The sequence below is a fragment of the Mesoplodon bidens genome (genome assembly GCF_964165515.1).
Source record: "Mesoplodon bidens genome assembly, chromosome: 1".
Taxonomy (NCBI): Eukaryota; Metazoa; Chordata; class Mammalia; order Artiodactyla; family Ziphiidae; genus Mesoplodon; species Mesoplodon bidens.
Window position 1 is genome coordinate 179,102,374 of NC_138176.1, and position 26,518 is coordinate 179,128,891.

The window sequence follows — 26,518 nt, forward strand, 5'->3', positions numbered from 1 at the left end:
TAATACAATTTGCAGCAGCATGGATGGGTCTAGAGATGATTATACTTAGTGAAGTAAGTCAGAAAGAGGAAGGCAGGTATCATATGATATCACTTATATGTGGAATCTAAAATATGACATAAATGAACTTATCTACAAAACAAACACACTCACAGACATAGAGAACAGACTTGTGGTTGCCAAGGGGGAAAGGGAGTTATATATATAACTGAATCATTTTGCTGTACAACAGAAATTAACACAGCATTGTAAATCAACTACAATAAAATACATTTTAAAATAGGCTATGGTTTTTATCTATTGTTTTTAAGCAAGATGTATAAGGATGTTTGTACCCCTTCCTAGAAGATATGTTACAACAAAGAGAACTCTGAATGTCTATAAATTATCCTTAGTCTGTTTAGAAATTGCCCTTGCTCCTTCTATTTTCTTATTTAAGTAAAAGAACATTATGATTAGTGTTATGAGTCCAATATTTCTGCCCTGGGGAAGTGATAAACACCAAAATTCTGAATTCTGTATTGAAAATGTAATAATACAGAGTTTTATAAACTAAAAATTAGCAAAATTTATTGACTTTTATGTTTAGTGATGATACTTAATTGGCATAAATTGAAAGTTATAAATTAGAATTTTGGTATATTAATTTTTTCCATTGATTTATAATTTGAGGGTTTTTTTTTATTTGATTTCTGTTGGCATTGAGAATAAACCTAAACATTTTTCTTTTCTTTATAAAAGTACTACACGCCCATTAAAACAATTTGGACATTGCAGAAATATTGAAATAAGGTAATCCCTAGATCCTATCATTCAGAGGTACCAACCTAGCAGACTATTGCCTTCCAGCTTTATGTACTTACATCTACAAAGAAACATTTTTTTTTTACTAAATTGAGGTCATGCTATAGATTCAATATTATGTCCTGCTTTTTTTTTACCTTAAAGTGTATTGTAAAAAAATTTCTTACATCTAAGTTATTTTTGAAAATTTACTTAAACCCATAATTTCTTGGCTCTGTAAAATTTGAAATGTTAGAAAATATGAGAAGAAAAAAAATCTGTAATCCTGCCACTGAGAGTTAGCTACTTACACATTAGTATTTCCTGCTAAACTGTTTCTTTGTTCCCACCTTCAAACAAAACTTAAATATCCATGGTAACTATTTAATTTCTTTTGTTAAATGAATAATCATTTTGAAAAATGAACTTCTTTAAAGAAATTTATCTTTATATAATTAATATGATTAGTAAATTCATATTTTCACATTTTGTAGAACTTTTGCATTTGTAAAGGACCTCTAATTCAAATTTATTGTAACATTTTCTCTATAAAATATATTTGTACATGCTTACATGTGTGTGAAAGTTAAATCCTTAAGTGCTGTTTTACGTTGGAATCTTTAGGGAGAGAGTACATGTGTGTGCATGTGTGTTTGTGTGTGCACATATGTGACATGTAGAATTTGAAGACACACTTTTTTATCTGGCTGGGCTTGGGTAAGCTTCAACTTCTGTGAGGCTCAGTTTTCTCATTTCTCAAATTGTAATGGTAGGACCTTTCCAAGGTACAGGCTTGTTGTAAGGAGCCAGTAAAATCTGTGAAAGGACCTCTTAAATTATAAAACATACAAATGTTCATAGTTATTATTTAAGGGGCTCTAGGAAAGAAAAATAAAAGGCAAAGGCAGTCCTTGATTCCATGAAGTTATGGTCAGATTTCCTATCAGAGTAGGTGGAAATTGGGTATGGGAACCTTGCTGTAAGAAACGCAGAATATAGTTTTGCATTGAATTTCGCATCTTTCTTATTAGCAAAAAGGTACAGATTATCCTAACAGACCACATGTCTAGATCTTAGGGCAAGAGAGAATGTAATTCTTTTTGTACCATTTTAATTTTGAACAAGCCATGTTTATGGTACCTAGCTCTTAGAAAAAATAAAAAGAACAAGAGAGAAATGGTATATCTGCCCACCACCATCTGCTATTTTTAGATTGGCTAGGAAGCCCTATTTGGCTGCCTTTGCCCATGTCATTTGGCAACTCTTGAGCCTGCATCATTCAGAGATAAAAGAAGCTTAGAAGGTGGAAAACTGAATTTCTTTGATTTTCCACTGATCATTGATGAAAAAATATATCACCACAAGCAATTTGAAGGACATTGGCTGTAAGTAAAACAATAAGTTTTCATTTAGTGAGATGGGCTTATGCAACACAAAAGACATGATGTATTTCCATCTTTCTGCCTTAATAGGGGCTGAGGAAGGTATGAACCTTCTGTCCTGGTTTGATTTTTATTTATTATCAAGAGAAGTAATAGTTTAGAAAAAGATGCAAATACTGTGCATATATATATACATATACATACAAATATATATATGCTTATATATTTTTATGGCCTTTTAGAATAAAATTCTTAGAAAAGAAGGGGAAACTGAATGTCAAGGAAAGAAGCACAGAAACAATCTGGGAAATGACAGATTTTAAGATTAATATACTAAGATGAATTTGAAAACTAAAGAAAAAATAAATAGAGAAATCTAATTTTCCATTTAGTTGGATAAAGGGACATAATATTATACCCATGGATCAGTTTTAAATGAGCATACATTTGGGCATTTTATAGGTAATAAAATTTAACCTGTTTTATCTGTGGTATCTATAAAGTGTTCTGAAACATTTCTATAGTTGGATATAGTAATTTACCAAAAGCTGTAGTAAAAGTCAGATTATATATTGTAGGTAGTTTTTCTTTTGCCTATATTATTATTTACTAGCTTCCTACACTAACTTTCCTTTAACTGTTAAACTTTAACTGTTAAATTATCATTTTCCTATAATTGAATAATTTTATTAAATGAGTTACCAAATGTTAAGTGCTCAATAAATGTTTATTATTATAATTGTGTTGATATTTTTAATATGTGCACAAATTCTAATGAAATTATATCATTATACTTTCTAATTATATTAGAAAGTTTATTTAAAGCCTGTCCTATTACAAGCCGTATTAATTATTTTACATAGCTGTGCATTAAAAAGATGAAATTCACTTTCTCATAGCTGTTCCAAAGTTGATATTTTCCTCCATCTCCAAAAGAGTTTGAGAAAAACTTATACTGTAATCTTAGTCTTATGTCTACTAGTAATGGAAAATAATTTTGCCTACTAGGAAAAGTTGTGGATATATTGCTCTTTTTAAATTTGTGATTATGAAGTCAGAAATATTGATATATTAAGGAGAATCCATTTACAATAACTTAAATTCAAAGATAAAATTTAGTTTTTCAGGTCTAACATACTTGTAAAGAAAGTTCAGGGAACATTTATAAAGTGCTTTATTGTTTACAAAGGATATTTATGTACTTCATCATTTAATCCACACAATAAACTTGTGAGATAAATAGAAGTATTCACTTTTATAGATGAGAAAACTGAAGCTCACAGAAGTCACAATTTGAATGTGATAAGCCAATATTTCTACAAGAGACTGGATCACTGGAAAGGATTCTGTAGAAATGGTGCTTGCACGAAAGGGAACTTGTAAGGGATCCTAGGGTGTCCTTTCAAAACTACATTTCTGTGATTTCTATAGTTTTAGGTGGGAGGCAACACGACATAGTAGGAAGCACCTGGGAAGACCTAAATTTACTATATCCTGGCCTTGAGCAAGTAATTCAGCCTCTCTGAACCTCAATTCCTCATATGTAACGCAGGAACATTTTTTATTGCAGTGTTTTTTTTAATATATCTTTATTGGAGTATAATTGCTTTACAATGTTGTGTTAGTTTCTGCTGTACAACAAAGTGACTCAGCTATATGTATACATATATCCCCATATCCCCTCCCTCTTGAGCCTCCCTCCCACCCTCCCTATCCCACCCCTCTAGGTCTGCAGTGTTATTGAAAAGATAAAATGAGATAATGTAGAAAAGAACTAGGCACTAAACTGCTTAATGATAGAACTATTGTTAATACGTATAAATCCAAATACAGTGACCCTTCCAACATAGCACCATAGCCACATAGCCCATTAAAGCCATACTTCTTAAGGGGAGTATAGTATTACTAATCAGCAACTGTTTTTGGTAAATGAGGAAAATGAATGGAGAATTTATTGAAGATGTTAAAGCAGAGAAGGGAATTGCATGGAATGGAACCCATGGATATATATTTGGGGTGGAAAGTAAAATCTCAATGAAAGCAATACAGATGGAAGAAAGAGCACTGCAGGACAAGAAAGAGCCTGCGACCTAGCTCAGTGGAAGCAAAAAGCATGAGAATCACTTGGCTAATCCTGGTCAAACTGTTTCTGGACCGACCATGTATCAGAGAAGCCTCCAGGAACCTCTGTCATTCAGGGAAATGGAAAGTTTCAGCAGTGGAGTGGAATTGCTGACATTGGACTTGGGCTTTATAATCTGATAGACCTAAGTTAAAATTTTGGCTATGCTACTTGCTAGCTGTTTGATCTTGGACAAGTTAATTGATATCCCATGTCTCTTCTGTAAAAGGGGGATGATAAATCCTACCTCGTGGAGTTGTTTCAAAGATTAAATAAGATATATGTGTAAAGTGCTTTCTTGTTTTTTGTTTATTGCTTCCTTTGCCAACAAAAATATAAAATCTATATGGACAGGACCTTTGTTTTGTCCCTGTATCTGTTGTATACATGTAATAGTAGACCCTTAAACATTTGTTGAATGACCAAACGAACTTGTTGAAGTGTGTGTGTGTGTGTGTGTGTGTGTGTGCGCGCGCGTGTGCGCATGTGTATAATACAGTAAGCCCATTTGAATGATGTGAGGAAAATACTCCCAAGCTGCAGTGGCTTTATAAGATTTTTATCATGATCTATCCTTGTCTAAATTTCTATTACATTTATTGTGCAATCACTCAGGTAATATTTAATCACATACTATTTTGTGTCCTAATCAATTTTATGTTTAATTTTTTCAGTTGGACTGTTAAGCTCATGGAGGATAGAGAGGTATTTATCCATCATCATCCAGTCTGATGCTATGCTTCTAGATCTCCAGGTTGGAATAATATGTGTTGTGAATTATTGGGCCACATAACCAGGAATTTGTACTTCATAATGGTAATTGGTCATGGTAGGATTTTGGCCGAAGATGAAAATATGTTTTCCTCTGTTGTCTTCGATGAATATTTGTCAGATGAAAGGCTGAAAGACATGATGTCACTGGACAAGAAAAGGACAGAAAGATCTGTATGAGAGTATTTATGTTCTAATCCCAGAACAGAGTGTATGTGTTGGTGGGTATTTTGAGGTTTCTTTGACAAACATTTCTCTTGCTTCTGGGCCTTTGCACATATCTTTGCCTGGAAAATTTCCCTTACTCCTTCTCCTTCATCTGCTAATTCCTACTTAACTTTCAGTTTTCAGCTCAAAGTCACTTTCTCCAAGAAGCTTCTATAGTACTGACCTAAGTCTGAACAAAGTGTCTCTCATCTGGGTTCCCATAGCACTCTATACTTTCCCTACTATAATACATATAAAATTATATTGTAATTTTCTGTTTGAGTTCCCAACTAGAAAATAACTCCATGAAGATAGGAATTGTATATGTCTTACCATTATACCCTAGTGCAGTGCCTATTACTCAATAAATATTTGTTGAATAAATGAATGAAAAGTGACTAAAGGAAAGGAAAAAAATATTCAAGATAAGAGCTGTCATTTATTGGATATCTGTTAAGTGTCTGGGCCTTTATAAAAGTTAATATTTAATCCTTGCAACAATCCAGATGGAGCAATTGAGTTCAGGGAACTTAACTTGATCAAAGTGACACTGCTGAGATTTGAACCAGGGTCTCCCTAGACCAAAGCCTCTGTCCTTTCCACTTTAATACTGCCTCTCTCATGCCTTACATTTGTGTAAGTTGTTAGTTACAGGCTACAAAGTTTTTGCCTCTTATGACACCTTTATGAAGCTAGATGTTATCTTCCTTTTTATATCCAGTAAGTGGCAAAGCCATGATTTTCCAATTAGGTAGTCTAGATCCAGGTTCTTTCCCTTTCCATAATAATACAGCTGTCCATTCTGGGGGATTCAGTGGTGTAAGGTCTTTACAAAAATGGTGCGATAATAAAAGTTTAAAAGATAAGATGTTTTTGATTCAAAAATAACAGAAACAATTCCAGGCAGATGTATTTCAGCTGGGCTGGAATAAATGTTGTATTTTCTTTGTCATTTTTTTCCAAGAGGGGGAAAAAATGAATACAGTTGGGAATGATTGCTATTAATACTATCACATGCTTTCTTTTTAATATCTGATTGTTTCCTGGCCTCATATCGCTATGAGCTCAAAATTCATAGGATTTCTACAGAAGAAAGTATAGTTGGTGGGACAAAATGGTGCTGTTGGGTGAATTCAATGCAGCTCCTTCCTACCATTAGCCCTCCTTCTTGTGGCAGTTTGTTTTTCAGTTACTTTGCATATCCCACACCCCTCAAATTGTGGCTTCTGGTAGGAGCAAGCTTAGTTGGGTTTGCCACAGAGGTCATTGACTTTGGCCACCCTTGGCCTATGACTTTATTTTGCTCTTTACCCTCACACCAAAAATTACTTCTGTTGAGAAGTAAGGGGAGTGGGAATAGGATAGTAGGGAGTGTTGTATTTTTGACTGAAACAAGAAGAGGCTCAGAACTAAGGAAAGTAAATCTCCATAACACTTCCCCGAAAGTAGATAAGTCTCCCACACGTGCAGACAAAAGAAAATGTAGTGTGAAAAGGAACTCAAATTTTTCTTAGTCTTACTAGAGTTCTTGCAGCTGCTTTGACACATATAGGTCACTGGACTGTAGGGCAATGCAAATACAAAGTTTCAAAAAAGAAAGTATTTTTTTAAATTTTAAGAAGTATTTTCAAAAGCACTAAAAGATTAGTTTTATAAAACCACAATTAACCAAAATTCTATTATAATCTTTTAATAAAATGTTAGAGTTAAATGAAAGACTTAAAAGCCAATCGCAAATTTGAAAATAAATTGTTCTAAAGCAAATATAATCCCAACGTATATCTTGATTATTGGCTGCTTTGTTCTGCCCTGTACTTGTCTGTAAATGTTTGATGAAGCCACAGTCCATTATTTACTTTTCTTTGATCTCTACACCAGCTAAATATGGTTGTGTTTCTGTTTTCCTTGTGACTTTGCTTTTGTACTATCTGACATTGGAATTTTGCTGAACAGGTGAGTTTGACCCTTCATGGGGGAGAAAGAGACGAATGTGGGTAACTCAGGCCCAAGTAGGTTGTGGCTGAATAGAAGGAAAGCCCAGGTTAGTTTTTTAAAACTGAGGTGTAATTTATATACAGTGATCTGTAAATTTTAAGCAAACATTTAAAAGTATGTTTACATGCATCTAACTGCCTCCCATCAATATACAGAACATTTTCAGTACCATAGAAGGCTCTTAGATGTGCCCCCCACTGACATTACCAACATTTGAATTCCTTTTCACACTACATTTTCTTTTTTTAATAAATTTATTTATTTATTTTTGGCTTCATTGGGTCTTCGTTGCTGCACGAGGACTTTCTCTAGTGTGGTGAGCGGGGGCTACTCTTCCTTGCAGTGCACAGGCTTCTCATTGCGGTGGCTTCTCTTGGTGCCGAGCACAGGCTCTAGGGTGCACGGGCTTCAGTAGTTGTGTCTCGCGGGCTCTAGAGCGCAGGCTCAGTAGTAGTGGCACACGGGCTTAGTTGCTCCGTGGCATGTGGGAATCTTCCCGGACCAGGGTTTGAACCCATGTCCCCTGTATTGGCAGGCGGATTCTTAACCACTGAGCAACCAGGGAAGTCCCACGCTACAATTTCTTTACATTATTAGGATAACCACTATTCTCTATTCCATCACCATAAATTAGTTGTGTCAGGAGAGGCATCTTTCACAGTGTTTTTCACAGACGACATCATGAATGGGAATGATTGATACAAAGTTTGGGAATTGAGAGTAAGTTCAAATTCCTTGGGATGACATATATGACAGTCGTGGTGCATCCATCATTTACTAAAGACAGAAATTCCCAACTGGTTCTATTCAGTTCCACACTGGTCAGGGGGCAGAGTTTTCCCTTAGGTATCCACCTCCACATAGGGTGACCAGATTCCCCACATTAAGTCCCACTCACTCTTCAAGGGACATCTTAAGAGTGTCCAGGTTGGTTAGATGGTTAATGTTCAGAGGCAAAGTGTCAGTGTGGGGTACACATTAAGAATAACTTATCATGGAGTCCTTTTCTCTATGTTCCTGGGCCTAAAAATTTCCCAGTCCCACTTTGAAAGGGCCTCCAGTCCTGGACGCCATCCAGGTCTGTTCTCCATCTCTCTTGTCTCTGTCTTAGCTTTAGGCATATTAACTCCTTGGGGACGAAAAAGCTAAGGTAGAAGCATACATGCATACTTTTTCTGTCTCAAACTTAATCCATTGGGTTTTTGGGTCTCTGTTTCTGCTCCTGGGCTAAGGGAAGATAATAGTGATCTTGGAGATCATTTCATATCAGTACATACAGATTTGCCTTACTCTTAGAAGGTTGCATATGATTCCATTACATAGATGTATCCCATTTGGTTCAATATTTTGATATTTTAAATAATGCATAAATATATTTGTATATGTCTTTTCTCTCATGTATCAATAAATACTAGGGTCAAACTCCTAGAAGAAATTTCTGAGTCAAAGATGTATACACTTAAGATTTAATTTTAATAATGCCAAATTGCTCTCAATAGAGCTGGTACCAATTTATATACTTCTACCAGCAATGTGTGGGTATTCCTTTTTATACTTGTTGAAATTTTTTAAAAAATTTTTGCTTACAGTGTTTGTGCTATGTGGAAATTTAAAATTTTTATGTACTTGAATTGATCAGTTTTTAATGATTTCCAGGTTTTGTGTTATAATTAGTAAGGCCCTCCCTACTCTGAGTCTATGCTTTATGTTTTTTTTTTAATGTTTAAAACTTTTATGTACCAAACGTTTATTTTGGTATAAATGATATGACAAAAAATATTTTATAGCTAACCTACTTGTTCCAGAACTATTTACTTAATAATCCATCTCCCATTAATGATGTGCAATGCCACCTTTATACTAAATTCCCTCATATATTTATGTCTATTTCTAGACCTTCTGTTCTGTTTCATTCATCTGTCTGTCAGTCATTCAGTGGCACCACACTATCTTAATTGGTGAAGTTTCAAAACAAAAATAATTTTAGTAGGTTTGTTCCCCTCTTATTATTAATTTTATATTTTTAGAGTTTCACAGCCTTTTGGCTTTTCTTCTTTTCCATATGCACTTTAAATATACCTCACTGTTTGGTTTTTTTTTTTTTTTTTTTTTTTTTGTGGTACGCAGGCCTCTACTGCTGTGGCCTCTCCCGTTGCAGAGCACAGGCTCCGGATGCGCAGGCTCAGCGGCCATGGCTCATGGGCCCAGCCGCTCCGCGGCATGTGGCATCCTCCCGGACGAGGGCACGAACCTGTGTCCCCTGCATCGGCAGGCGGACTCTCAACCACTGCGCCACCAGGGAAGCCCCTCACTGTTTTTCTGACAAAAATTCTGATGGTATTTTTATTGGGATCATATTAAATTATAGAGTTAAATTAGGGAGAATAGCTATCTTCATGATGTTGAGTCTTCCTAATCATGAACTTGGTATTCATTTTCATGTATTAAAGGTTATTTTTTGCATTCCTTAGTAGTGTTTCAAAATTTTCTTCAAAGTTCTTGCACATTTCTTGTCAAGTTTATTCCTAAATATTTTGCCATGTTCTGTTGTTATTGTAAATGAGATTTTATCTTCCTTTGTATTTTTAAACTGATTGTTGTTGCTATTAATACATATGAAGGCAATTAATACTTACATATTAATTTTGTAACCATTCACATTGCTGATTTCTCTTTTAATTTTAATTGATTTTTGTTCTTTCTTTAAGCTGAAAGCAGTTGTTAGATGGTCTACAAATTATAATGTTTACCTATTCCTTTTCTATTTTTATACCTAATTTCTTCTGTTGACCAACTGCATTGGCCACTGTTTTCCTCCAGAACAATATTAGATAATAATGATGAGAATGGTCATCTTTGAGCTCACATATTTAAATTTGTGTAAAGTGATCAAAAAGGCTATAAAATATGTTTCCTTAAAACCACCACAGAGGACACGTTTTCAGAAAGGAAATGACTTTTAGAAAGTCAGAATGCTTCCTGAAAGGGTATCTTGTATGTTCAAATCTTCCGTGTATTTGTTCAAATGAATCTTCTCAGTGATACCTTCCCTGATCACCTATTTTATTTTTTAAACTTTTTATTTTATATTTGAGTATAGTTGATTAACAATTTTGTGATAGTTTCAGGTATAAATCAAAGTGATTCAGTTATACATACACATGTATCTATTCTTTTTCAAATTCTTTTCCCATTTATGTTGTTACATAATATTGAGCAGAGTTCCCTGCGCTATACAGTAGGTCCTTGTTGGTTATCTATTGTATTTTATAAATTTATTTATTTATTTATTTATTTTTGGCTGTGTTGGGTCTTCGTTTCTGTGTGCAGGCTTTCTCTAGTTGAGGCGAGCGGGGGCTACTCTTCGTGGTGCGCGGGCTTCTCATTGTCGTGGCTTCTCTTGTTGTGGAGCACAGCTCTAGACGCACAGGCTCAGTAGTTGTGGCTCACGGGCTTAGTTGCTCCGCGGCATGTGGGATCTTCCCAGAGCAGGGCTCGAACCCGTGTCCCCTGCATTGGCAGGCAGATTCTTAACCACTGTGCCACCAGGGAGGCCCAAATATAGCGGTGTGTCCATGTCAATCCCAAACTCCCTAACTATCCCTTCCCCCAGCCCTCTGCCCCCCCAACCATAAATTCCTTCTCTGAGTCTGTTTCTGTTTTGTAAATAAGTTCATTTGTATCATTTCTTTTTAGATTCCGCATATAAATGATACTTCTCTTTCTCTGCCTGACTTACTTCACTCAGTATGACCCACCACCTGTTTTAAATTGCACCTGCCCTCTGCCCCAATTCTTCCTATCCTCTTTCCCTGTTTCATTTTCTTCTATGGTATTATCACAGTCCCCCAAGCTAGTGCATGTTTCCTTCCACTGAAACAATAGCAGGGATTTATTAATCTTTGTTTGTTTATTTGCTTTGTTTTATATCTTTAGGACCTAGAACAATACCTGGCACATAATGATGCCTAATAAACACTTGATGGATGACACTTCCTAAGAAAATTCAGGAAAGGTGCTAAAGAGATTTGCTTGCCTCCAGTTAGATGTCAGTATAGAATAGGAATTAATTACCTGAAGAACTAGGTGAGATTTAAAATTTTGTTGTGACATCATTGCAATTTGAATTTCTGTTACATTTCTTTTTCTGCATAGTGATGAACAATAAATGAGAGTCTTCAAATCCCAGTGGGTGTGGGAAGATAAGGACCAGGTGATGGTAGCTGTAAAGAGGAGAATAGGCTGAAACTTGAGGAAGCAGGAATTCCCATAGAGCTCCCTGACTGGCATCCGTTTTGAAGAACAAAATAGTTTTCATTTATTTTGCAACAATAACCACAAAAATATTTCACTAGAAAGAGAATTCACCAGGAGGACTTGAACTTCACAGTACAATCTTATTGCTCAAAACAGATGTTGTTTTTTTGAACCTAATTTACCATTAAAATTAAACACAGAAAAGTTCTTTCCCTAAAGCAGGGAGAGACTTCACCTCTAAAGGAGACAATTTAGGCCCAGAATGTAACTATGATTACTAAGAAAAAGAAAGGAAGGGAGGGGGGAGTGAAGTGTGGAAGGAAGGAAGAAGGAAGGGAGAGAAAGAAAGCTTATGAAGGTTAAACAAATTAGCTGGTGATATTTTGTGCAAGTTCTGTTGGAAAATTACTCTAGTAGCCTCAGTGTGGGAAAATGAGTTGCTCAGCAGTCACTGCTAAAAATACAGCAACTAGAAAGACGAGATTACTGCATGCTGGCAAATTTGCCTGGCTAGTGCTTGGTAATTTGTTCTGAGGTCTAGCTTTGTTAGAGTGTTGATGCCTCTCCTTTGAGTTTGCTCACCGCAGGATGGTGATTAACCTGAACCTGGAGGACATGTAACAAGGCTTAATTCAGAAGCAGAAATTGGGGATCTTCAGCTCAGAAGTGCTCTTCACATTTGTGCTATTATTGGCACCATGATTAGGCTGAATTTAGACTAGCATTCCTGTCTCACCTGATGGGAAAATAGGAGGTTACTGCATTTAGGATGGAAGGAAATCACGAATGTCAGCCTGCTATTAACAGTGTTTTCAGATAAAAATTGCAAGAGCCACATGTTGTGATCTTAAGTGGATTTCCAATCAGTCTCTTGTTCACCAGGACTAGTCTCTTCCCTCCTTGGTATTGTGATTCCTGTTAATGTATTCCTTTCCTTCCTTCTACTCCATCCCAGATAGAAATAAAGGACTGACTTCTTCAGTAGGGTAAAGGAAATCTAATCCCTTCTTTTGTCTCTCATTTCAATCAGAGGCAAGACAAAAGACCTTACTATTCTCTATAAGGTACTTCATGATCTCCACTTCTTACTGCTTTCCTCCTTGCTGGCTTCACAGCAGACTGGCCTATGCCGTTCCTTGAATATACCAAGCACACTTGTCCCAGGGACTTTGTCCTGATGTTGCCCTGCCTGGGATGCTATCCCCCGAGATCTTTTCATGGCTCACTCCAGCACTTCCTTCAGGTCTCTACTCAAATGTCATCTTATTAATCAGGCCTTAGCTGACTACCCTAACTACCTGCCTCTGTCTCCCACTGTTCCCTTTACCATGCTTTGTGTTTGTTTACTGTTATAATATCACCACCTGACAAATTATGTATTTGTCTATAGTCTGTCTTCCTACACTAGAATGTAAACTCCACCAGAGCAGGGACTTGTTTTGTTTACTACTGTGTTCTCAGTGCCTAGAATGGTATCTGGAAAATGAAGCAGATGCTTGATAAACATTGGTTGAATGAATAAAAGAATTTTCTTTAATCCTTGGCACTTTAATGTACAGGTTTGTTTTTGTTTTCTGTAATGTACTTGATTCTTCTGTAGCATATGGGAATGTATTTGTCACTTAGCATCAGCAGTCATTTATTTTTTGAAATGTTTTATAAATATGGACTTTAAAAAATCAAATATAATAGGATATGTGTGAAGGCTCTGTAGGAAGTTGGTTAGTAAAAAATGATCCTGGAGTTCTTAGAGTATATACTTTTAATTTTGGTTTCTATCTTTTTCTACCCAGCACACTCTACCTTAGGTAGACAAAGATAGACCAAAACAAGATGTTTACTCAACTCTTCATTATCCACGCTAACTAATAAGCTACTTGCTATTCTTGCTATTTCGCTTGTGTTTGTTTTTATACTTTTCCCCAGTTAAAGAGGATCAATATTTTGGTTGACAAAGTTTGGTTATATACTATATAGGGGGAAAAGTAAATAGGAAATAATGAGCATTGTAGCAGATGGTTTTGTTATGTATTCTGCTTAACGATGCCTAAGAATTTGAAAGCAAGATTTGGTATGGACCATACCTCTCTTGTTTTTTCTCCTATTGCACTCAGTTTCTTCCAATAAAAATAGATAATTAAGACTTTTTTCTGTACATTAACAGACAAAAGAATTACTGTCTTGCAAATATACTGAATGATTATACATTATTTAGAAAAATCAGTGCAAATGTATTTATGTTAATCAAGTGTGAGTTGCAGGAAAATGCATGTTTAGATAGAATGGGCCTCTTTTCAGCTCATTACTTGGAAAAACCTTGATAAGAAAAGACGAGATTCTAGAAACTATAAGAAAAAAAGGATGTATTCTATGGAGAAAAGATAGCATGAGAAAAGATTTGAATATAGGAGTACTGTGGTCCCATGAAGGGGTTCTAGAAGTTAACACATTTTGGGCCCTCAAAGTGCATCAAATCATTGTTGAATGTACAATTGGCATTCATTAATTCATTAATTCATTAATTCACTTATTCTTCACCTACTTATCTCATACTAGTTGAATGTCCACTATGTTCCAGATAGTTTTTAATTGAAGTATAGTTAATTTACGTTATGTTAGTTTCAGGTGTACAACATAGTGATTCCCTGGTTGAGGAGGAGCATCTTGGAATCTAACTTCTTCTAATAAAGACTTTCAACTTATCTTTGTTTCAGCCACACTGAAGGACAAATTCAAGATTATTGGGGCATAAAGCTATACAATTTAGGGGCTCCTCTTTAAGAAAAAGAATACAAAATTAGTTACTGGGCTTTAGTAGAGCCTGTACAAGAGAGTAAACCTTGATTGACTTCCCTTCTCACATTTACTTTCATAGGTACTAGTGCCTTCAATTTCAGAGCCTTTCCAGTGTTCTGGGTGGTGAATTGAATGGTTTCTGTGCAGCTGTTTAAATCTCTGCTCAGCTAAGTCAGTTTGACTTGTCCATCTACTTTCTACTTCCTGTTATTTTGTTAACATCTCCTCACCTTTTATTATTTTTCTGATTGTTTTCATTTTTCTGGTAAGTTTTTAGGAGGGAGTAGAGAAAAATGAGATTGTTTAATCTGTCAAGTTTAACCAGAACTTCCATAAACTCATCTTAGAGTTGGAAGAAATCTCAGAAATCATCTAGTTCGGGGTTCCTTAACCTGAATTTTAAGATTTGTGAAACTTATCCTCCCAAAATTATGTGCAAAATTTTGTATAGAAGTGTTTGTATTTGTTTTTCTAGGGGGAAGATCTGTAGCTCTCAGATTCTCAAAAGTTAACGTCCCTTGATATTCACAGTTGAGGAAATTGTGATTAAGAGAGATAGTTGCCAGACATCTCCTTGATTCTATGTGTCTGACAATAGAAGAGCCTTGATCCTTGGTTAGAGAGGTCACCCAAAGGAAGAATTTTTCAAGCTATGAGCTTTCTGACTCTGATTTTCTTCAGTACACTCCATTCCTCTCTCGGGTGTGTAAATATGGACATGTGCAGAATCTTTGCTCTTGCTTAGTTGAAGCCCTTCTCTCTTGTTTAACGATAGTTTTGTCTTCCATTGTGAGGAAGTCATTTTCCTTGAGAGAATGATGTACATGGTCATAAATAAAGTCACCTTAACTGTGTTTATCCCAGGTTTGATCATTCTGGGAGGTCTCTGTCTCAGGCTTCCTTAAATTTGCAAGGTCTCTAGGAGTCTATCTACAAAGTGGCCTGAGCAGCCTGCTCGGCAATAAATCATCCTAAAGGAATAAGGGCTGGCGGCAGCCTAGGGTTGGTGGGGGTGGGATAATTTGGGGGCACGTTGAGGATTCTTCATTAAGCTCATACTCTGTCCATTTCCCACGGATCCCTGTCTGAGTGCTGGGGGGGGGCTGCGAGTAAAATGTCAAAGAGATTTTTTCATGAAAATCTTGGGAACATTGGAGGAACAAAGCATTGCTGTTTTGGGATCCGTACAATAATTTAAGAACGAAGTCATGAAGAGCTATTCTCTACTTTGGTGGAATAGTGACGTAATGTTTGTTCTTTGTCAGCTTTAGGGTGCTTCTATGGCAGAGGTAAAACTCTCAGAGGCCTTGGCAGTCATCTCAGGGAGCCAGGATTGCAGGAAAGTGGTGTCAGTTGTTCGTTGCTGAGAGAATTCTGATATTATTGCTCTCGAGACACCTCCTGGGGAGAGGAGGGGGCTTTGCGGTCTTATAATTGCTATGCATTCCTATTCCAAACCTATTATTTGGTCAAGACAGGGGAAGCATGTGCACATATGCAATGTGTTAAAACACCTATGGCTGTAGAAGTGGTATGTCCTTTTGTGCTTTGAATTTCAGGCATGCTATTTCTTTAAAGATTCTGTAGCCAGAATGATCTCCAGGTATCACCAAATCCTCAAGTCCCATTATGATAAGATTTGAATTTCACCAAAAGGAATTGCTGTGATTTGATGATGGACCATTTTCCACAGAGACCAGGATGCCAACAAGCCATCGTATATCACTATCTGGAGATAGACTCCTCTGTGGGTACTAAGTCTGTATTGGAAGCAGTAAGAAGGTGTGAAGTGTAAGGGCTATGGGCTGTGTCCCCCACAGCTGAGCAATGCTGACAGTCTCCTCTGGGGGAGTTAATACATTGATCTGCCCTCTGGAGGGCAGTGACCTCCCTAGAGGGAGAAGTCTGGCTAATCCCTTAGTTTCTCTGACAGCGGATCCGGAAGGATCCCGTTGCCAGGAATTGAAGGTAGTTGTTACCTTGACAGCAGGAGTTCAGCATGCGTGCGCCTCTTCTGGTCCCCATGTGATCCTTTGCTGTGACGCTTGTGTATTTATACCTGTGCAAGACTCAGGAAGGTAGAGACGGCTCACATGTGTCCCGTCTGCCCTCTTAAGAGGCTGGGCTGGGCCCGCTAGGGTCAGTGTGCACTCTCCCTTTGCCACCTTCTCAGACAGCAACTGAGGGAACCGCTTAATCCAGAGGGAGATCTCCCAGGGAAGCCAGCATGATTCCTGATATGGGCAAAGTGCTGGGTGAGTAAGGGTACCTGCACTTTCAACAAACCAATTGGCTAAAATGCTTCTCCACGTAGGACACATTTAAGAGGATGACTAGCTTCCCTTTCCACCCATGTTTCTGGACAGTCCTCAACACTGCATCAGAATTACCTCTGGTGTTTCTACTTCTCCTGCCTTTCTCACTTCCATCATTTTTCCTTTCTTCGTATATTTAAATGCTTTGTAATTTGAGGATGGCTTGTGTTACGGGCTTTTAAATGTTTGGGGGTGAGTTGGGGGGCTTTTTATCTTTGGAGCCAGCTCTGTGGTCACTGTTATGGCTCAGCCCCTCCTCATTTCACCCGGATTCCTGTCTTCTGTCATCCCTGCTGCAGGGGTGCTGTCACCTCTCCCCGTATACCATCAGGCTTCAGGCTAAAATTCTAGCTGTTGCACCAAGTTTCATTTAAAACAGGCTCAAGTATTACATGTTTCTCATTGTTTACAATTGAAGAGATTGTCATCATAACATATTGTAATTGGATATATTTGATCATTTGCAGTTTCTTCTTTCTTTTCCTCCCCCCTTCCCATTCCTTGTTTGCTTAACCAAAAAAATCCTCTTAGAAGATTTCATATCTTAGAGGGATGCAAAAACATTGCAAAGAATGATCTAATTCAAACTTGTGTTTTGTTTTATTTTATTATGGTTTTTTCCCTCTGAAGCACAAAGACCTTCATAAACGTTCCGTCTTTCAAGCAGCAAGTTAAGGTAACTTGAACATCTCAGCCTTTCCCACCTTAGGAGCACAAAAACATTCACATCTCAATTCCTCTACACCTCACCTACCCATTATGCTTTGTGTGGAGTCCCCCTCCTCCATTTATTTGTGGAAACTCCCCCACAAGATGCTTTTCCTTTATCCATGCTGAGTCCGGGCTAGAGCTCACTGCTGGGACTTCATAAACTGAATTGCCACAGCTGCAAAAACTGGAACTCTGCCGTTGCTACTGCAGTCTAGCTGCAGATCCCAGCGAAGGGCCGCCTCATTGGGAAGGGCCGCCTTGTTGGTGCCAGGCTGCCACAATGCTGCCATCACTGCCTTGGTGTGGCCCTTGTCTCAGGCACCTCAGCCAATGGAGCTTTTGCAAAGTCAGAGAAAGAATGCTTCCTTGCTCTGTTCACGGTGAAGACAAAGAGTTCTAGAACAGGCTTGGTGAGACTTAAAACACAATGAGTTAGATAAATAGTGCTGTCTTTTGAGTTGAACTGCATTGCTCCTGCTGCAGCCGGAACTTCCACCTGGAAGTAATCTGGATGGAACTCTGATGTTGCAGCTGCCTTTGAGCCTGGTAAGCTGGGACTTTGCTGCCACCAACACCTTCTCATTTGGGATCTTTGCTAATAGTTTCACCAATTTTGTTTTTGAGAATGAAAAATAGAGTGTTTCTTTCTTTAGTTTTGGGAATGGTACAAAGGCTTGTGCCCCAAAGTTTCTAAGTTGTGAGACAGCTGTTAATTCATAGGTACAGGGCTCGAATATGCTGCTGGAATGCCTGTTTCCTCTTGGGTTTTGCTCCGAGCTGCTAAATTCTCTGCTCTCCACTGGGTTCTTTTGCTGAATTTACTGCACCAGACACTTAGCTCCCTTTGGTAAGTTTTCTGTTGTCTCTTGTTATTTCTGATTTTACTTGAGTTTCCCTCAATTAAACAGACATAGTTGTGTATGTGTGAAACCTAACTGGGGTCAGGATTTAATTATTTTCCCAGGCGGATCCACAGTGTCAAATAATCCAGTTTATTTCAATAAATTCTGTGTCTGCAGGAGGGAAAAAGGGTGCTGGGTGTCCTCTTATTCTCCCTAACTTGGGTGTGTCTGAGTCTCAGCTCCAGCCCAGCCACGACTCTGCATTTGCAGTCAGTTATAGTTCAGGTTTCAAACATTTCATTTACATATGACTTCCCCCGCCACACCCACAACAGAACACTATATTCTCTCATCCCCCTTTCTCCTCCCGTGTTCTATCTAACCACTACTTTGACGTCTTCCCCCTCCCCAGACTGTGTGCTCAGATGGCCACCAAACTGCTCCATGCTCCTTGCATTCAACAGTGGCTGGTCAGTCTCTTTTCCATGGCCTTCCTTCTCTTTCCTCAGAAGAGAGCGTGAATTATATATCAATACATTTCCCATCTCACAATACATAATTATCTATTTCTCATAACTTTTCCCACCTCAGTTGTGCAGTTGAAATGATAAACTATTTCAAACATTCAGAACATTATGTTGAAACAACAAACTCTCACATATTCAGGAATTTATAGAAACGAATATAACAGATACCATGTAATCACCTCTTACATTTAACAAATATTTACATTTTGCCAACTTTATCTCAGACATTTTGAAATAAATACAACATTACAGATATAGTCAAAGTCCTCTATTTACTCTCTAGCTGGTAACTCCCTAAGTTCCCCAGAAGTAACCATTCCCAAGGTAGACTTTTTTCCCCTTCCCATCAGTGTTTTTTTGTATTTTGTTTACATGTGTGTGTCCATATCAATATATAATGTAATTTTATGGGTTTAAGAATTAAAGGTATAATATTATTCAGTACATAACATATTCCAACTTGACTTCTTCATTCAAGCTTAAGTTTTTCCAGATTTTCTCCATGTTGCTACATTAGATATAATTCCTTTGTTTTAACTACTATTTCAGAATATACCAAACTGGATATATCCATTTCTCAGTTGATAAGACAATTAGCTACTTTGAAAAAGAAGCTCCCTTCTTTCCCACGCTTCCAACTGTTGCCTTATTACAGCCTAAAAATTTCATTATTACTTCCTGATTCTAATCATTGGCTCAATTCTAGAAGCCTTCTTGGCTTACTTGGCTCCAGTGTTGAAGGAAGTAAATTGACACTTGAACTAAAAAACATGGCAACTTAAGGACAAGAAAGGAGTACAAAGTTTTAAGCTCTGAAATGGTGACTTAAAGGTGCTCCATGGGTTTATAGGAGGTTGCTAAAAATGCTGTGACTGGGACAGCAAAAGCATGGGGCTCTGGAGTAAGACAGCCTAAGTTTGAATTCTAGCTGCACTCTTCCTTGGCCATGTGAACTTGGCAATTCTCTCTAAACCTACAAAAACTCTCTAAGCCTCAAATCATGAATAGCTTATAGAGTTGTTTTGAGCATTAAATGAAAGAATTCATATAAGGCTGTAGTGCAGTGCCTGGCTCAGAGTAAGTATTCTGTTCATCTTTGTTATGAGTAATGGGTATTAGCTTACTTGAATGCAGAAACCTCGATTTTGGCAGTGGAGTCTATATGGGGATCTAGCTCTGCCTCTTCCCTGGAGCTGTGTGTGTGTGTGTGTGTGTATTTATGTGTGTTCAAGGAGGACTGGGGAGGGAGTTGGTATAAAGCTCTTATAACCTTAAGCTTATATGGAAAATTCTCTAACATGCTTTAAAGGCAAGATGGGCTTTTTGATGTGCTGACAATTCTATATGAATCCTATTAATACAGAATTCAATTCTATATTAATTAAAACAGTTCAAAATCCTTTTTAGGAAAGATTGTGTTGAAATATATTCTATAAAAGTAACTTCAATAAGTCCACTACATTATATATAATTTAAAGTGGTTTTCTCGTATGTATGTTTTAACTTATCTGAGGCTTCCATGAACCTATTCAACTCTCTCTTTAAACCTACCTCTAAATGAAAATTTTTATTGGAAAATAAACATGTATATATGCAGAGAAAGATAGTGACAGGCCATCAAGTTCAGGGAGAATACTTTGTGGCTTGAGGGATTTCAGTGGCTCTGGCTTCATTCTCTTAACTCCTGTGCTGTATCACTGCTCCTTGAGGCATTATTCGGCCAAACACACACAGATGCTATTGAAAGGGACATAGTTTATTCTTTTCTGGGAAAAATGCGAAGGCTAAAGGTAGAATGGGAACCTCTTGAGAATGGCTTTTTCTTCCCAAGTCTCAAATAATTAGTAGGGGTTACTCAGAGATTGGTTATTTCAAGTGGCTCTAGTAAGACAAAACAGTGACTGTGATGATTATAGTCAGAGACACAGAAGAAAGTAATGCCAAATACTTGAACACAAGGAAAATTCACACAGAAGACTGTTCATCGTGGAAGTATTTTAAATGGTGATGCGCTAATCCTGAGGATGAGCTGAGGGTGGGTGTGTTGGTTAAGTCCCAGACTCTCAAGTAATCAGCAATAGGTCATGGTCCTTTCACAGTCTGAATTCGTATTCTTTTTATTCTATGGGCATTCTGAAAATTTCATTTCTTTCACAGGGACAGAAAATAAACAGTTATGGGCTTTGGGAAATACTGCATGTCTCTGTCAGGACCTGGCTTCTACACTAGTTTTGCACCCATTTTCCAAAACTGTGTACATTATGCAGACTTTCCTCTCCCAAATATGATAGTGTTTGTAATAACAACTAAAATAACATGAAAAAAATTTATTGCGCTTATACAATAACTATAAAATCTTTGAGAACCCTATGTGGACTATATGTAGAACTACTCAGTAAGACAATATAAAGATAATTTTTCATTAAGGGACAAGATACAAGATCACGTAAACATATAAACAAGAACCAGAAGTCTGCTGGTTAAGTAAGGTAAATCTGGCCACAAATTCTACGCCAAAACTTATTTTAAGTATGAGTTGTTGTTGTTGTTTTTAACAGAATCCAAATCCTTATGGTTGATGAATTCCAATAGATTTCTATTTTTCTATATTTCAATAGGATTCTATTTTCCCATGTTTTCTTATAGGGACTTTTTCATTTTGACAAACATTTAGAAATATTTGTATTTATGTGTTTCAAATCTCAGTAAGAGATTAGGAGTGGATAGCCTTATAGAAGTTCTTGCAGAGATTTGCTGAGGCAAATTTCCTATATATTTTCTAGGAAGAAATCTTTTGATTTTTCAGTATTTTGCCAGTTAATGGAAATTTGCACATCATATTACCTCAGCAATGAGTGCAGAAATCTAAAAATAGAATGCTAAAAATAGAACCTGAAAGGGGTGCAAGAAGAGAAGAAATGAAGAGATTCTTATATGGATTTAGGTATCATGAGGTATCATACTCTCAATGAAAAATTTATATCATTTAAGATTCATCAAATAATTGTTACTTTTCTTTTTACAGATACCCATACCTGTTTCATATCCTCTCCTGGCTGTAAACCTGAGCACCGATGCTTGACCTATTGTAAGTCAGAAAGTTATGTATGGAAAAAAACCAGCTTTGCATTTTAACCTCTTTCCTGTCTTTACTTAAAAAAAAAAAAAGATTTAAATCATAAATGGCTAGGAAGAGGAAAACCTTTTTGTTTCTGTAAGCAAATGTCTGACCTTGTTCTGAATTGATAAACTGCATAGGTCTAGCTTTACTAATTTAAACTCCGGGAGTTCCTCTTGTGATACTGGGGGGTACTCAAAAAATCTTTGCTCTTGTTGTTGATGATGACTATAGGTAATAAAGGAGTATGGAGTTGCATTTTTCCCTTTTGTGACTTGATGTAAAAAAATTCCTTTTCAAACCATTGTAGGAGGTGATCTATCTGTATGACTTATGGTGGGTCACTTATGCATCCTATTATAATTTGGTCTGGATACAATAGTTTTTATCTTCACATGGAAACAAATTGGAAAGAAATAATGAGACACCATTTGGAATTGTTGGCAAATTTATTTTTTATTTTTATTTTTTGGCTGTGTTGGGTCTTCTGCTGTGCATGGGCTTTCTCTAGTTGTGGCGAGCGGAGGCTACTCTTCATTGCGGTGAGCGGGCTTCTCATTGCGGTGACTTCTCTTGTTGCAGAGCACGGGCTCTAGGCATGTGGGCTTCAGTAGTTGCAGCACGCGGGCTCAGTAGTTGCAGCATGCAGGCCCTAGGGTGCGCAGGCTTCAGTAGTTGGGGCATGTGGGCTCGGCAGTTGCGGCGCATGGGCTTAGTTGCTCCGTGGCACATGGGATCTTCCCGGACCAGGGGTCGAACCTGTGTGCCCTGCATTGGTAGGCAGATTCTTAACCACTGTGCCACTAAGGAAGTCCTGTTGACAACTTTAAATGTTCAAAAATAAAAATAAAACAAAGAAGTCACAAAAGCAGGAGAACAAAAAGCCTCATCTTGGCTGATTAGCTGATTTAACCAGCAGTTGTTGTTGGCACCAAAATGTCAGCTAGACTTGAAAAAAAAAATCTCAAGGGACTGGTAACTCTGTCCTCTGCGGGGGAAAAGATCTAACATGTATCCCAGATTATACCTTTTGGTACACAGATTTCCCTTATGAATTTCTAATTGGAAGGAGAATATGAGGATATGGCATTGCAAGGAAAGCCAGGAGTGGGGCACATAGTAATAAAATGCAGGACTCTGCTGCAAGGGAGTTTTATCCTTTGCAGTTTGGGGAGCAGTCAGAGTATCAAGTCTTGTGTTATCAGGATGTCTCCTCCTGCCTGCTTTGAAGCTCCTGTGGCTTACATATTGATGTTCAGAGGGAAAGACCCCAGGAAAAATGGATCAGAAATGTACTCATATTTACTATGCAGAGCCTCTGCAGTGGAGTGGCACATATAAGATCTTTTCCCAAACATTAAGCAGTGTCTGTCTGTTTTTGGCATCACATTATGAATAGGGCTCGTGCTTATTATGATATAGAAAAAATGCTTTCAGTGAGATTCACATTCAGCTCTACCATTTTATAATATTTAAGGCTGCAGTATTTTTATAGATGATGCTAACTAGTTAGAGAGGTTTATTAGCTGTGTGAGTCTTAGCCCTTATGTGTCGTCGGGGAAGCTCTGAGTGTCTTCTGACAAATCCTCACATGCTAATAGGGAGTATTAACCACACACAGTGAAGTTAATGAAGTTCTCTCTTCTGTGTTTTTTGTTATTTATTTATTTATTTATTTTGCACTTTTTTGAGGATTACAGGAAGCTGGATGTTTTGTGCTTATGTCCAGCTCATGTGACAGTCTTCATTCTCCTGGGATGAGAAAAGTCTCTTTCTTCTGCAGTCTTCAGTGAAGTCCCCCAGAGCCAAGTTCTACATTTCTTAGCTTGACTCTATTGACTTTTGTTTTATATATACCCCATTAGTTTTCAATGAACAGGCTAAAAGTTAAACAATTGAGGGTTTGTGTTTTTTTAGTCTATGGAATTGAACTTGTTTCAAATTGTTGACCAGTAAAACCATATGTGTTAGTCACACACTGTATAATATGAGCTTCCTGTTTGAGCAGCATAATCTTTTTGGAAGAACATTATAAACCTAACTTTGTTAAGAAGGGATTCTAAGCTTCACAGTGAGCTTTTGCGACCTGGCCAGCTTGAATCTCTTCCGTACTGCTGTGTGAAGCCATTCTGTACTAGTCTTTGGTGAGATGCAATAGTCAGCAAACAGCAAGTAAAACCGTACATCCTGGAAAAGATCAATGGGCAGAGCATTTGATCACAGAAGAGCAGAAATGAGTTTCAGGAGGGATGCTAAAGGCCAGATGGCCCTGCAGATGTCTGCCAAGATTTCAGAGGCCCCAGGTCAGCCAAGCCAACGAATGGATTGTGCTGTGCCTATTATACAGATAGTACTAGGGCAAGGAGTCCAGGTTATTTAGCAGAAAAGATGTGTACAGGATTAGAAAAAACTGGGAGCTTCTACTTAGCTGCTTCCTAATAGTGGCTGGATTTTGTGATCTTTGCATCTGCTGCCTTTTGCTCATTTGCTCTACTGCTCGTTGATTGCACTGGTTCTGCTTAGATGGTGTTTGATTCTCTCTGACTACCCTCTTTTCCTTACATAATTACTTACTGAGTGGCTGATAAATCCTGAGCAGTGTGTTAAAGCTGGGTGTATAATAATGAACAAGATGGACATGGCTTCCGCCTTCATGGAGTTTATGGTCTAGTGGGGGAGACAGGAAATGGGACAAGTAGTTACAATAAAACATAAGAAATATGAAAGAGAAGGTACAGAGCCCTACAGGCACACATAGCAGGGGAACCTAATCTAATCTAGAGGGCAGAGAAGGTCTCTCTGGAAGGGCTATGTGGGCTGAAACCTGAAGGATAAGTAAGAGTTTGCTAGCAAGTAAGGAAATATGCCAGAATAGAGAAGACAGTGTGTATGAAGTTGTGAAGTTGAGAGATATTTTGGCAGAGCTGAGCAATTGGAGGTTGAAGTGGAGGAAAGGATAAAATGGAGGGCTGGAGGGTTTCTGTTTCTTTCTCTCCCTTCCTGTACCCTAGGGTATGAGGCGGGCATGAGGGAGGTGGGGAGAGGGTTTTTGGTGAGCACAAAGATTTAATGGCAAGAGAAAGTACATCATTGGGAGTGGGAAGTACGTCTCCAGAAATGCATCACAGGAACAGAAACTGATCCAAAACGCAGAGGATTGGGCTTAGATTAGGGTTAAATTATCCATATAGTGTGGCTGCTAGTATGGCTGAGGGTAAAGCAAAGGGGAAACAGTTTAAGAATCAGTAGAACGTGGAAGTAACTGAGATAATCCAGACTATATGTATAGAGAAAGGAGAGAAGACTTAGTGAGAATCCTGAAGAACATTGGCATTTAGATGACGGACAGAGGAACTGCAAAAAAGATTGAGAAGGAGAGGCCAGAAAGAGAGGGGAAAACTAGCAAACTGTGATATCACAGAAGTGACAGGAAGAGTCCTTTCAGGGCTGGGACTCACCTCAGGACACAAAATTTAAGGGGGGTGCCCAAAACCCCAGTAATTATGATAAATAATATTTTAATGCAGTGTTTGAAAAAAAACCAAGTTAATGCAAAAAGTCCATGATGATTAAAACATCAAACTTTTAAATAAAGGCGAGGTCAGAATTACTGACCTCGCCTTTTGCCTCAGGCTCCAATAGGGCTTGTCAGGACACTATTACACAGTTAGATTTAGAAACTTTTATACTTAGAAGTTTGATATTTTGTTCATATAAAAGGAGGAAGTGATAGCTGTGTTAAATGTAGCCGAGAAGTCAGTCAAAAAATGGGTTGAAAAAAGCTAGCTCATTGGTTATATGGACAAGCTATTACTATTAGATCTTTTCTTTACCGTGTTTTAATAAATCATAATGGAGGTTATCTTATTGTCTCTGCAAACATGATTACCACCTCCTAAAAAGCTGAGTCCTTTTCTGAATTAGGAGATTGTATAAATACAAACAATTTTTTTTTCTTAAAATTGTTTTTTTATTCTGGTAAAATACACATAGCATAAAATTTACCATCTTAAGCATTTTTAAGTGTACAGGTCAGTGATATTAAGTACCTTCATACTGTTGTGCAACCATCACCACCATCCATTTCCAGAACTCTCTTCATCTTGCAAAACTGAAGCTCCATACCCATTAGAAACCTATTTTGATTTAAACTCTATTTTGTCTGATATTAATATAGCAATATCCTGCTCTCTTTTGGTTACTATTTACATGGAATATCTTTTTCCATCCTTTCACTTTCCATCTATTAGTGTCTTTGAATATAAAGTGAGTCTTTATATTCAGCATATAGTTGGATCATGGTATTTTTTTCCTTACTGCCAATCTCTGTCTTTTGATGGGAGAATTTAATCCATTTAAAGTAATTACTGATAAGGAAGAACTTCTGTCAATCTGTTATTTGTTTTCTGCATACCTTGTAGTTCTTTTGTCTTTCATTTCCTGTGGTAAGAGCTGAAACTGACTGAAATCAACTGCAATTTACTGCCCAAGTCTTCCCCTGAAAGTTACAAGCCTTCAATAGACTCCAGAGTTCCCAAAATAGTTACATCAGACAGATCCTGCTAGTGTGATTGTTGTCTGTGGGAAGACAGATTCCTGGCACTTCCTATTCTACCATCTTCCCAGGATCCTTTCTCCCCAAACATACATTTTTAACCTCATGGTGTCTATTGTATCAACTCTAACACAAAA

At 37.5% G+C, this 26,518-nt stretch overlaps 1 protein-coding gene across 1 annotated transcript in view; it reads left to right on the forward strand.

The window, feature by feature from the left end:
* DCK (deoxycytidine kinase) overlaps positions 1 to 22,624 on the forward strand; it is a 62,024-nt gene extending 39,400 nt beyond the window's left edge. The window contains exon 7 of the mRNA XM_081232615.1: positions 21,734 to 22,624. Coding sequence (XP_081088741.1) covers positions 21,734 to 21,790 — 57 coding nt within the window. The 3' untranslated portion in view covers positions 21,791 to 22,624. The remainder of the gene's footprint in view (positions 1 to 21,733) is intronic.
* Positions 22,625 to 26,518: the final 3,894 nt, after the last annotated feature.